The following is a 13,436-nucleotide window of genomic DNA, read 5'->3' as shown; positions in this document are numbered from 1 at the left end:
CGTGTCCGTTCACAACAACCGAGAAAGTTAAAGCCAAGACAATCGACATAGGAAGGGCAAGGTTCCAATGCTAGACGGATTACAATGGATTGAGATTTGTAGTCTACATTCCATGGCGCCCCAATCCTTTTGCACTTTTGCTGACGATCTTTGCCTGAGCTTGTTTAGCTTTGGCACGCTTTGCCCTGCAAGTGGTCCAGTCAACAATGTATTCTGTGCATGTATGATGTATGCAACTTACTCTTCGAGTGCCTCGCGCTCAAGCATCTGAACGTGTTCACGGGCAAGTTTGACGCGTTGTCGAGCTTCAATCAATGCCCTGTCTGCCTCCTTTTCTGCATCTTCAGCCGCGGAAACTTTTTCCCTGGCACCCTGGATAGATGGATCGTCGTCTAAACGATTGTTTCGACCCATTCCAAGAAAACTATTTCCCTTTCCTCCGTTGTGACGGTCTGTACTAGAGGAGCTTGATCGTCTATGGGAAAAAAATCCCGACCCAGAATTGTTCGTAGAATGCGGTGGTGTCGAATTACGGTTGGATGAGAAAATACTCTTCTTCCTCGATGGTGAGGTGCTGGATCGCTGATCGCTACCGGAAGAAGAGGCGGTTGAGTTTGACTTAAACAGAGGCATGTAAGGCAACAAGGTTGGAAACAATGGACACGAGACTACAAAACAAGGTACTTTATACCAGAGATTGAGGCCTTGAGGATCCACACTATGTCATTCTCGCAAGGTCCTGTGTGGTGTGATGTGAGTGGGGATCGACTTCAAGTGGAGCTGGTGTATGTACATGGCACACATCGTCATGATGGAAGAACACGCATATATAAAGATTCTAATATAGAATTGTGGTACTCAAAAAGCTTTTATTGGATGGGCGTAAATTACGCCAATCACGACAAGTAGACTGTGGTTGATGGAGATAGATGTAATGTGCAGCGGTGCAAGTAAAGTTAACGACATGCAAGGACAAAAAGGGGGGAAATGTTTCCAACACGACAAGAAGAGGGGGAGATAAACTGAGGGAGGGAAAGCGTGAAATATATTAATACATTCATAAAAGGCGACTGTAGTTCGTCGGGAGGGCGATAAGTGATTACCGGTTACCACTCAAACTCTCTGCTGAGATATGAGAGATGACAACTAAAAAAAAATTCAAAGAATCGTACCCTGTACATTTGGCAAAAAGATAATCTTTGCCATTGATATGGATCATACCGTCTTTTAATACACACTTCCACTTATTCTTGACGCGGGCAACCTGTTCAAAAATTAGCCAGGTGTTGAAAACAATTTAGAATCATTTACTTTATCGTAAGTGCAAAAAACTATGTCGGTTTCCCCTGCGCCACCATCTTCGTCTTCGTCTTCATTTTCTGTATCTGAATCATCGAGGTCACTGTTGATGGCCTCGGAATCTTGATTCGAAGGTCCAGAAGGGGCTGGAGGCTGAGGCAAAGAAGGGTGAGAGGTTCTTGGAGCAAATTGTCCAGGAGGAGGAGAAGACGAATCCTCGTCACCAGATGACTCAGATGGACCATCGACTTGCGGTAACCTTGGGGTCTGTGTCGTAGACGTCTGAGCAGGGATAGCATATGGTCGCGATACGCTTGATTGAGTTTGTCCATTTCGAGGGAAATTGATTACACCCGTTTGTCCACCTGGATTAGGGGACACTGTCGCTGGGGCAGGTAAGTGCCTGGTTGCAATATTGGGACCCGGAAGAGGGGGTAAAGTGTACGGAGGCGGGTTTAACACATATCTATTATCAACAGGTTCAGCTTTCACTGTCGGTTGTGGGGTAGCTATGGGGGCGTAAGGGTTGTGTTGCTGGCCGTAGTGTGGAATCATAAGGGGATGTGTCGGATATACGTGATGTATTTGTGGTTGCTGCTGAGCGGCCGCTGCAGCAACTATCGCAGGATGGGTAGCCGATGGGGCAGATGGGGGTGGCGCAGGTGTTTCAAATTCTGCTACGTGGGATGCGATAACTTTGTCCTCCCATTTCTATAGGATGATATGGTAGAATTCATCAAGGCTGATATTCAGAGCTTGAAGATAAATGAGGTTGTTAGAAAGTCAAACTTACACGCTGCAGTTGAGCTAGGACATCCTCAGAAACACCATATTCGTCGAATTCGGGCTTAATGGCACGGATAACATCGTCTATCACAGCTCGATAGATAGTAGGCTCAAGGAAAACATTGGTGTTAAAACCAATTGCGATACTACACACAAGGTATTGGTGAGCAGCTCACCACTATCTTATTCGACATGGTCGGACGTTGTGGCAACGTTGGTTGAATTGACTACAGCCGCTGGGGAGTCCGACGTGCGACGTGGGGGAAAGGCAAGAGGGCTTCCCTTTTATACCACATGCAAATCCGAACAAACCCAGGAAGTTTCAAACTCCGACGACATAGAATGACTCACAATTATCTCACGCACGGACCCTACTTCCAGCTATTTGACAATTTACAATATATACTTGTCTGTAACGGTTCGATGGCGTAGTTGGTTATCGCATCTGTCTAACACACAGAAGGTCCTCAGTTCGAGCCTGGGTCGAATCACTTTTTGTTGTACCCGACGACGAGCTTCTACAACTATCTATATTACATACAAGCCTGTGTCCTATGGGGATTATGTCAAAGTTCATCCTTGGCTATGCTATTGCTAATGTACAGACTGAGCAGACATAAATAAAACGAAAGCCTCAATGGAGAAAAGGATATCTTGACAGTATTAATATACTGATATATCGCACAAGAAAGAATTCGGTGGAATCAGGCCGGTTAAAGTATCAAGAACTCGATCGTTTTTCACGAAGTAACCTCAATGTCTTTTCGTCCATTGGGTCTCTGCGGAATCTGCTTGGCCTCCTAAGCACATCCAAAGGAGCCAGCGACCCTTCATGGTCGATGTCCTCTGACGGTGTATCCTCGCTGTGAACTTGCATTTCCAAAGATCGTGAGGGAGAATAAACATTAGCATGTAGCCTGCCAGGTATCTGAAGGGGTGATAAAGTATACGACTCATTGGCATCGTTATTTTGGGTCGGCAGAATAAGAGCTGAATGCAATGAGCTGGACATTGAGGGCGAATACATGTTGTTCCCTAGGCTTGTAGATAACTGAGGCAGTGATGTTCCCGGAGGCATGTATGTCTGAGGAGAGGTAACCAAATTGGATTGGTAATCAACTGAAGTCATGTACGACGCTGGTGAAGACATAGGATACTGGGAGGCTATTTCATGTCTTTGGTCATCCGGGTATCTAGATCTCGGGTAGTATGAAGTATTCCCCTCGTCCCATGAAGGTGAGCTCACTGGCATAGTACGCGATTGCCGATCTACAACACGAACACCGGGAGCTGGATAGATCGGTAGGTGACTATGCGGATCAATTGGTTGAGATACGGCTAAGGGAACTGGGGAATAAACTCGATTTGCATAAGATGGAGGAGTAGACGTAGAGGCAGGAGGGTTATTAAGCGAAGAGTATGACCTCTGGTGTAACCCATAATTCCCCTGGTCCTGGAATGAATCCGGAGACGGTGATGGTTCAAGCACAGGAGACGGTTCCTCGACACGAGTAGTTCGGTATGGTTCATGCATCAGAACTGGAGTCATACTCGGAGAACCATTCTGTGCTTGATACTGGTAAGGCGTTGGGAAAGGTGCGTATGTTCGTGGAATGGTTGTCGCTGCCCTAGCAGCATCCGTACGGCTACCATCGTCGGTTTTGTTTCGACTCTTTCCAACCCTGGTACTCTTAAACATGCCATCAGGAACGGGGAGATCCCGAACTAGAGGGTTCTCATCGATAGTGCCTAGTTGATCTATGGTCGCTTGCGTGAAATAGGCAGCTAGGTGGAAGATACGTTGTCAACGTTGTTTCTAATTCTCTAAAATGGTATACTCACTAAGGTGCCATTTCCTTTTTCCCTTCTCTGTCTCCACCCATACAGAGTATGTCTGCTTTACTAAAGGGTCCCAATCGCGAGGAGGCATACGGTCCGAGGCGTTACTACCGCGACAGGATTTCGCAGTTTAGTTTGAGTGTCAGCACTACGCACAAACAGACGAACCCTATTTGATTAGCTTCCGCAGGAGGAGAGTACTTCTCATAGTAGAAGAGGAACTCCTGTACACATAATAATGATTAGGGGGCCAAACAATAGAACGTTGATGGACATACATCTCGCACACGAGAAGGAGACCACCTCCGACCTTCAGTGAACCGCTCGATGCCTAGTCCAGTGAGTTCACTATGTGGTCCGCGTTCCTCCCAAGCATAAACGCATCCAGACCGCAGTGCAATTCGTTCATCTGCATCCAAGCGTCTGGTGACCATATGGAGGATTCCTTGTTGAACAGCAGCAAATATCTTATGAGCATCGGCTGTTGAGCGAATACGAACATTGGTGCATGTCGGCTGCTGCATTCGGAGGTAAGTGGGGGGAAAGAGAAAGAAGAATATAAGGTGAGTGAGAAATGCTAGTCCTCCTTATGAATATGATTGGCAACAAATTCATTTGACGAAGAGCAGAAGCACTGCTCATCTGATCGGCCCATTTTTGGATCTTTGTTTTCTCATCGAGATTCAAAACCCTAATTACTCTAACTACTCAAATTCAGCAGATAACAGATTCACAAGACTTACCCCCGGACAACCTCTGCCATCTTTCACATATCCCCACTTCTCCTTCCTTCCTTGTTTCGTTTATTTCTCATTTTTTCGCAATGTCGACCGCTGGTGAGAACGCCGTGGCTTTTGACAGTGAACCTATTCATGGTTCTACGGCCAGGAAGCGGCAACATACTGTCGCAAACATGTTCACGACCAATACACTTACGACAATCGCTTCGATTTATCGAACCCCGTTTTTTCTGTTTATTCGCTGGTCCTCAATTGTCCTACGCACTCACACGGCTACGGATTTGTCTCTGGTTTCACAGGAACACTGCGAAACTGGCCTTCTGTAATCTCACTATTAAGTGAGATCTCAGGCTATCGCTATTTTGCTGCCGCAGGCATCAACTTACGTGCCCTTGACTGTCGGCCTTTTCAATACGTCACAGACCCACGGGCGAGGTCCCTTCCGTTCTGAATCAGTCTGAATCGGGTCAAATCGACAGGCAGGTATAACATTTTGGTGCTTGTGATTCTTGCTTTCTCATGTCCCTCATTTCGTCGGTGGTCCATATCCTCAGGTATTTGGAAACATCATCGACTGTATTCCTATGTAACGATTCGTGGCCACGCATGCAAAAGCAATTGGCGATGTACGCAGACGCTCTTTTGTCAATTCACCTTATCACATCTACTGTGCGCCCATCGCTCAGAACCACTGTGTAGTTCCAAGATGACAACATTTGTATGTTTATCTTAAACGCCGTCTTTCTATAAAGAACGTTAATCTTAGGTCAATGACAAGAACACATTGGCGGCCGCAGTTCGCATATATCAGGCACCTCCTTCTTGGCGAGTAATGTTCGTGAGCTCACTTCCTTTCTCTCCACGAAGCTCAACCACGAAGCTCAACATGCGATATCTGCAAACGAACATAGAATCAAGTATTCCCTTGCTTTACAACAGGATACGCGTCCATCACTCCCATTGACCACGGCTTGCGCCGGTCACGCTATGATGCCCTTAAATGTGCTAGCTGGGAGCCTTGACCTGGACAGACCCTTTAAGTGTCCAAGTTGCGTTACTATCGGGACCACCACCCTCAAACGTTCTAATCTATCTTTTTAACCTTCATGCGAACTTATGTTTGTTTGAATGCAATTGAACTATATCAACCTACATACACCAAATCAAAACTGGATAGGTTACATAATTTATAACGACATGCTACAAGGATAAAACGAGGCAATAAAAGTACAATGATGTTACAATGATAAGGATAGCATCGAAGAAGTGTCAAGTGTGTTGCAATACATCGTGCACTGAAGCGAAGTTATGTGCTAGGAGATTCTTATCTATGGGGATTTACTGATCGTTCCTTTAACGGATTTCTCAGCACGAGTTTTCCGAGACCGTAGCTGGAACGTCGCCAGCGCTTATTTTTCAACGACGAAATGGTACTCGAAAGTCGGAATCCGACTCGTATTTGCGCCAAGGATAGTAATCCTCTGAGTCGATATCTATTTTACGAATGCTTTCATCCGATGTCAGCAATCCGGAGAAAGACATAAGAGCCATTTGATCCACCGCGTGGCGGCGTGGTGGGGGCACCCTCTTCAAATAGGCCAACGGAGCCAGACGTTCAGTGGGATTGATTGCCCTAAGCGGGACTCTGGGTGGGTACAAAGCAGGATAAGTCTTTGATGCAAGAATGAGCTTCTCTTCAATAATAAACGAGTGAAGCAGTAGCTCACAAGTATTGGATCTGTGGGTATTGGATAGTTTCCGATAGAACCTGACGAAGAGTGGCGAGGGCGGCCTTTGGCACTACGGGCGCAAACATATAGTCCGTCAGGAACATTGAGTCCTCTCAGTTGCGGGTGGTCTTCAATGCTGCGAAGCTGATCCACTGTATCTTGCGTGAAGTACGCAACTATGATCGCGATAAAAATAGATTTGACATCAGTCCACGAAGAATAGGGATTATGGTTTTGCCAGCTTACTTAGATGCCACTTTCTCCTCCCGGTGTGAGTCCTTACGAACACGGAATACGTTTGCTTTACTAGGGGCTTTCTGTAGTAGTATCTGGGTTGGAAACTGTAAAGCAAAATTACTACCATTTTAATAATTTTCAGTTGGATAAATGACATACTTTGTATCACTCGAGTCTGTGCTATTATCAGGCTCGGGTTGCGCGGGTTTTCTCTCATGATAGAAAAGGAACTCCTATCATATCTTTTTTAAGCAAGTGTATCATGCTATGCAAAGGAAAAATTCCAATTTTACTTACATCCCTGACTCGACTTGGACCCCATGAAATCGAATCTGTCCACCTTTCAATCCCTAACTGCGACATTGATCAGCGCTAAGTGCACAGTGAAGCAATGAAAGACTTTATTACTCCTGTTGCCTCTGCATTAGGGCCTCGCTCCTCCCATACATATACACTGCCAGACTGTATGGCTCGACGTTCGTCGGTGTCAAGCCGGCGGTGCACTAGTGGGAGTATCCCTAGGTGAACAGCATGGATTATAGTTATAGCATCAAGAGGTGACCTAACGCGAATGCCTACACAGGTAGGAGGTTGCATGGTATTGGGAGAGGAGGGGAGTAAATCGACAACTGATGAAGAAGGTGAGAATCTCTTTATATACGGCCGAAGAATCGCGCTGAGTATGACTGCCGATTGAATAAATACGGTGATCGCTAGATCATGTTACTCATTGCTATTTGCTATTATAAGTCAGAGAGTAAAATGCGGACAACACAGCGTGATCTCCAGTGAAAATCATAGACGCTATCTAAATCATCGCATTGAGAGATCCGAGTCGCCTCCCATGTCTTTTTTTTCCACGGATTCGGAGTATTCTATAGACCAAAGGAAATCTTCTGATTTCGAAATACCAGATAGATGTTAGATGGTGCATGAAATCAATTATTGTTTCGAACCAGATCTTCCGAAGTGGTCTATTTATAACGTGATGTAGAACATAGCAGGTTGGGTGTGCTTTTTGATATCAGAAAGGTCCCGGGCAAAATGGGGCGCCGAATTGTCATTTAAATTACTTTACATTAAGAAGTAACACTAACCAGCCAAGATACTTTGTTGTTTGTGAATCAGGAAAACTGTATAACAATGTGGTCACAATGGCGCGTAACTAGCGTAAAGAGGGAAGACTGCTACATCAGCAAAAGTGACCAGACCCCCAAATGCCTTGGGAGCCTTATAAGGCATGCCAATGTTTTACGTGACACAGTAATGTCACGCAAAACATTTGGGCAACATTTGGGAACACTCAAATCATTTGGTGGTCATTTGGAGGCCCCACAAACATTTTTGAAGCACAAAACAAGCACCAAATAATTTCTAGTAACTACAATTTACAAAAAAAAATTCGTAGACTGTGCAACCTTGAAGGAATCATTTAACAAAATTAAAAGAGGTCACAAAACATTTGGTTTTACACTTCGGTTATGAGAAATGTTTACAGGACTTTCAAATGCTGATGAAATAATTCATCCACACCAAAATTTACTGGCTATACAGCCACATTAGTTCTAATTAGAATTCTGTACAGTTGGTCACCCGGTCTGTACAATTTCTCGACTGTCAACGAAGTCACAATGCGATCAGCATGAATCGGAGTGAATCGGAGATCAAATATTTGTTTGTTTGTGCATAATAATCTCTTTCAACCCCCGTTTCTTTCTTTCCACATACTCTCATGTTCACTACTCCGGCGACGCTTGGTGGGACTTGGGCTTGGACTTTTCAACTCTAAGTCTTCGTATATCATAGCTGAATCTAACTCACAGGTAATTCTGCCACTTCCTTTCTGATTAGATCATCCTCAACTGACCATGTATCTGCCTTTCCGTAGACCGTTCTCCTTCTGCCTTAGATCTACTGGATATCCGGCTTGGTATATAATTATTCACTAGTTCCCAAACTTTTAGGTGAGTATATGCGCACTTCTGCACACACACCTTGCTTACATCATGCAACCAAAGTAGCTCCTATAATTCATGGGTAACATCTATTGATGACATCATCTCAGCATCATTTTGTTATTTACCCACTTTCTCGCTTCTCTGTACCTTTTGGAGTCATGTTGTAGTATAAGTTTTCTTAATGCAACAAGTTCTTTTTACTTGCTATGATAATCTGAGGGATCCACTAAATAAGGAACCATGTGAACAGTGTAAAACATTTAAACACTGGCAAATGTTTGCCAAATGTTTTTGGGACTCCCAAATGTTGCCTAAATGTTACGGACACTCTCAAATTTTAACCAAATGATTTGGCTATATTTAGTACTACCTAAATCATTTCCTTGGAATAAATAATTCGAAGCCTTTCAGTCTTCGGAGTCTCTCGTTACGAACCGCACAATGCCTTTCGGGCATTGGGGCCTTTGGACGCCTCCAAATGCCTTGACAAGGCATTTGGGGATCCGAGCACTTTTGCTGATGTAGATATGTGAAAGAAAATCTCATGAGCTCAAGCCTTGCATATTGTATAGATATCAAATTAAATAGCTATACTGCCCCATTCACGCTCGCCGATAAAGAATCTTGAGCTCATCGAGGGCATTTCCTAGGTTCATATACCATGCATAGTAGTGACTTAGCTGAAGGCAGGTTATTGATAACCACCCTTAACAGTCTGCGTGCTTGTCTCCGATATTGTGCCATAGCCAGTCAAACTATTCCACAATTTGCCCATTTAAATGACAGTGGGGTATTGAGTTGCGCAGTTCAGCAGAAGACATACTTTTAATATATACAATTAACAGTGAAAGCTGGACCACCTTATGACAATGATGTCCATGCTGTGCACTGGTGATAAGTGGATAGATCACTCCTCTGAAACATATCCTAGGACGGGAAGAGCCCAGAAGCCTAAACATGCTCCAGAAACAGGAAGGCTTTCTCAATGGGTGGCTGTCAAGTATTGATCTTTAATGAAGGATCAACATATGACAGTATAAGAACAATTGTACGTGTGAACAATATAGAAGCATCACAGAGGGATCAGTGGGCGATCAAATTTTCTCATCCATGTGAATTTCTATAATGGAAATCGCCTGGAAGAAAATGCTTGTGATCACTACAAGAGGTTCAGTTAAAATTGTAATAATTAAAATTTGATGATGCATCACCGAAAATCAATCTAGTGACAAACAACAAAAAATGTGAACAGGAGATTCGTGTGCATCGATTACTGAGGTACCCATGACAAGTTCAAGGAACTGTATTGAAGTAACTTAGTAACATGATTACTTTAGTACAGCTCACGATTTTCAATATTCCCGAGTCAAAGTTCATTTTCCTTGAACGTAATCTTAACAACAATTAGTATGTAGGGTCAATCATGGGCGCTTATGGGTCCACAGGGTCACGCAAGTTTGACTAGCCTGCGGTATGCACAAATAGAGAGAAAACAGTTGACGAAGATTAATGTAGTTGACAGACTTAATCTATCAAACATTGTCGACAGTATATAGTAGATAAGTTTTTCAATCTGTCTCAGGCCTTTTTGGCTGGCATGCCGCTTCTGTGCCGTAGTCCAAAAGGTGGTAAAATATAAACGTCATGTCACGTGACTTCTCATGACACGTTGAGCAAATTGAAATGACTCCGACTGCAAAATGAAGATTATCCTTTTAATGATTAGAGCCTTTGCCAGCGTTCATTGTAAACTACCACCAGCCAAGCATCTATCGGTGAATAACGTTTTTTTTTTCAGCGGTCAGAAGATTCGAACACTATCCACAATGTCCGTGCAACAACCTCCATGGTCCATTCCAGCGAAAGAAACGGAAGAGCCAGTATTACGACTGTATAATTCTCTAACAAGAACTAAGGTTATATCATCGTTATGATGTCGCCATCCTTCACCTGAAATCTTCGGCAGACTGAATTCGTTCCTCGAAATGGCCGACTTGTCAAGTGGTACAATTGTGGCCCCACCGTGTACGACGCTTCGCACATGGGACATGCAAGGTGCAGGAAAAAGATAGTCTTTAATTCTGGTTCTAATTATTGTTACATAGGAACTATGTTACTCAAGATATACTCAGACGCATTATGACGGATTACTTTGGTTATGATGTCCAATTTGTAATGAATGTTACGGACATTGATGACAAGGTAGAAATTTCCGTTGGCACTCTTGACAGTGTAATTTTCATTTTTTATCTCATCTAGATCATTGAACGAGCTCGTCAAAATCATATCTTGGAAACTTTCAGATCTCAGACGAGTACTTTGACACCCTCCCTCCTCGATAAAATCCGCAACTCTTGGACAAGTTATCTTCGCAATCGCGTCAACAAAGGTGTACCTGAAAACGAGAAGATTATCGAAGGGCGGGAAGAGGAGTCGTGGCGTACAATATGTGCTTCTTATCAAAACTCAGCATGGAAACAAGAGTGCCTGAAAAGGGACGAAAAGTTCGATATGTATTATTCTGCAGCAGTGAGTCGTGACATCGATTACACCCGATTTCCCTCAAATTTCGTCTTGTAGCGCCGCACCTTGGAAGCCATCGATATTGCGAAATCTCATTTAGAAAATGGCAGTGTCAGCTGCAATCATGCTCACCAACTTATCGACTCATCAAAGGATGTACTGGTGCTGAGTCTTGATGCTGAGGTTTGGTTCATACTCCTCGTTATGTATAATCGTCTAATACTGCTTTACTGCTTCAGTTCAAGTCTACAGTTACAGATCCCGCTATATCCAGAAAGCTCGCCTCCTTTTGGGAAGGCAAATTCTTTGATGACATGGCTCGCCTAAGAGTCAGAGATCCTGATATAGTGACACGAGTTACTGAATATGTGCCAGAAATTGTCTCTTTTGTTGAACGCATCATATCGAACGGTTATGCATATGAGTCGGAAGGAAGTGTATACTTCAATACTCCCGCATTTGACAAATCCGAAAACCATAACTATGCCAAATTAGAGCCCTGGAGTACCGGAAATCGGGATCTTCTTGAAGAGGGAGAAGGTACTATCTATCTCTTCATATCAACGCAATTTCTTACCTTCAGTCATCAGGGTCACTAGCTAGCAAAACTGGCAGACGATCGGCCGCTGACTTTGCACTGTGGAAAGCATCGAAACCAGGAGAACCATCATGGCCATCACCTTGGGGTCCTGGCCGTCCAGGTTGGCATATCGAGTGTTCCGTTATGGCTAGCGCCATCTTTGGAGACAATATGGACATTCATTCGGGGGGCATCGATCTTGCCTTCCCTCATCACGATAACGAGATGGCTCAATCCGAAGTACTGGTTCCTTGTTGCAGCAACAATTAAATTTTATTCATGTATATTCTTTTTCAGGCCTACCACGACTGCAAAGCCTGGGTTAATTACTTCCTTCACACAGGCCATTTACATATTGAAGGATTAAAAATGAGTAAATCATTGAAAAATTTCATTACCATAGATGTTCGTGTTTTTTTTTTTAAAAAAAAGGGTATCATTACGGTTCTCACTTATTACATTTGCTTAGGAAATCTTGGAAAAGTTTACTGCTCGCCAATTACGGCTTGCCTTTTTGACTCAGCTCTGGAATTCAAAGGTCGACTTTTCCGAAGCATTGATGACAGGGGAGGTTCGTAACCTCGAGATTACCCTCAACGTCAGTGATATATGTTGTTGTTGTTGTTGTAGTAGTATAATTGCTCACTACCTTGTAGAATTTTTTTACCACAGTCAAGGCACTCGTATATCAAGCAAACGCAGAAGAAGTGGCATCTGACGGTCGACATCACTTCGAACTACCAGAGCAAGAGTTATTATCAACGTATGATATTGTTCTCGCTTATTTTTAACACAACTCATAGTTCAATTGTAGTTTGTATCAGAGTCAAATGACTTTCAGGGAACACCTTTGTGATTCTTTCAATACACCGGGAGCAGTAGACGTCCTCCGTGATTTAGTATCGAAAACAAACGTATACATCAATAATCGTGGCAAAGCGCTCAACGTCAAACTGGTAGAAAATATCGCTAATTGGGTTGGCAAGATGTTGAAAATGTTCGGCCTTGGGGAGGGTGAGAAGTCCGAAATTGGTTGGGGCCAATTAGACGAAGCTGGAGGAAATGCCAACGTATGTCCCATAACCGAAGTTCCGAAAGATAACCGCAGCATAATTGTTTTTCCATTCTACAGAGGGAAGAGATTCTGATGCCGTCGTTGAGGATCTTGTCATCATTCCGCGATAATGTTCGAAAGCTGGCGATGGCTAAAGGTGACAATGCCCTGAAGGATATTCTTGCACTGTGCGACAAACTACGTGATAACGATCTTGTTAGTGTGGGCGTCGCATTGGATGACCAAGAAGGTGATATCGCTAACATAGCAATTGTTGTTTATTATTAACTTCTATTGTTTTCCATAATTTAGATGGCAAAGCTTTGGTCAAATTGGTTCATCCAGCAGAGTTGATGAAGGCGAGAGAGGAAAAACGTGCATTGATGGAAGCAAAAGCGGCTAAGAAGGCAGCTTCTGTCGAGGCAGAACGCCAAAAACGACTCCAGAAAATTGAGAAGGGGCGTGTGCCTCCTCATGAGATGTTTAAGCCCCCGAATGTCCAAGAGGGATTATATTCGTCGTGGAATGATGAAGGGCTCCCTCTCACCGACGGTGAAGGCAAAGAATTGACGAAAAACCAGGCGAAGAAGGTCCAAAAAGAATATACAAACCAAGCAAAATTACACGAGGATTTCCTTGCGTGGCAGAAAACCAACGCTAACTAGTGCTTTCTGATAACGATTAACATAA

The 13,436-nt window shown here is 43.8% G+C and overlaps 4 protein-coding genes and 1 non-coding gene across 5 annotated transcripts; 2 read left to right on the top strand and 3 right to left on the bottom strand.

Annotated features, from left to right (window-relative positions):
- Positions 1–103: 103 nt before the first annotated feature.
- Positions 104–2,279, bottom strand: JR316_0001993 (Transcription initiation factor IIA large subunit; the record flags this gene model as incomplete). The annotated part of the gene is made up of 6 exons (XM_047887788.1): positions 104–185; positions 242–475; positions 1,173–1,264; positions 1,312–2,010; positions 2,093–2,194; positions 2,262–2,279. The coding sequence occupies 6 exons, from the start codon at positions 2,277–2,279 to the stop codon at positions 104–106; spliced, it is 1,227 nt and encodes a 408-aa protein (XP_047752711.1).
- Positions 2,280–2,502: 223 nt separating this feature from the next.
- JR316_0001992 lies at positions 2,503–2,576 on the top strand. The gene has a single exon. It is a non-coding gene; the product is annotated as a tRNA-Val (tRNA).
- A 230-nt stretch (positions 2,577–2,806) lies between these two features.
- On the bottom strand, positions 2,807–4,448 carry JR316_0001991 (cAMP-independent regulatory protein pac2; the record flags this gene model as incomplete). Its single annotated transcript, XM_047887787.1, has 4 exons — positions 2,807–3,870; positions 3,928–4,031; positions 4,093–4,148; positions 4,203–4,448. The coding sequence occupies 4 exons, from the start codon at positions 4,446–4,448 to the stop codon at positions 2,807–2,809; spliced, it is 1,470 nt and encodes a 489-aa protein (XP_047752710.1).
- A 1,632-nt stretch (positions 4,449–6,080) lies between these two features.
- JR316_0001990 (cAMP-independent regulatory protein pac2) lies at positions 6,081–7,228 on the bottom strand (the record flags this gene model as incomplete). The annotated part of the gene is made up of 6 exons (XM_047887786.1): positions 6,081–6,335; positions 6,392–6,570; positions 6,641–6,735; positions 6,791–6,864; positions 6,929–6,985; positions 7,040–7,228. 6 exons carry the CDS (start codon positions 7,226–7,228, stop codon positions 6,081–6,083), a joined length of 849 nt encoding a protein of 282 aa, XP_047752709.1.
- Positions 7,229–10,415: 3,187 nt separating this feature from the next.
- Positions 10,416–13,411, top strand: JR316_0001989 (putative cysteine--tRNA ligase; the record flags this gene model as incomplete). The annotated part of the gene is made up of 13 exons (XM_047887785.1): positions 10,416–10,505; positions 10,556–10,644; positions 10,695–10,791; positions 10,849–11,118; positions 11,170–11,295; positions 11,352–11,652; positions 11,703–11,932; positions 11,990–12,097; positions 12,162–12,290; positions 12,349–12,455; positions 12,507–12,762; positions 12,825–12,996; positions 13,059–13,411. 13 exons carry the CDS (start codon positions 10,416–10,418, stop codon positions 13,409–13,411), a joined length of 2,328 nt encoding a protein of 775 aa, XP_047752708.1.
- Positions 13,412–13,436: the final 25 nt, after the last annotated feature.

The sequence above is a fragment of the Psilocybe cubensis genome, chromosome 2 (genome assembly GCF_017499595.1).
Source record: "Psilocybe cubensis strain MGC-MH-2018 chromosome 2, whole genome shotgun sequence".
NCBI classification, from domain to species: domain Eukaryota; kingdom Fungi; phylum Basidiomycota; class Agaricomycetes; order Agaricales; family Agrocybaceae; genus Psilocybe; species Psilocybe cubensis.
The sequence above is the reverse complement of the archived record's forward strand: the minus strand, read 5'-3'. Positions and strand labels throughout refer to the sequence as shown.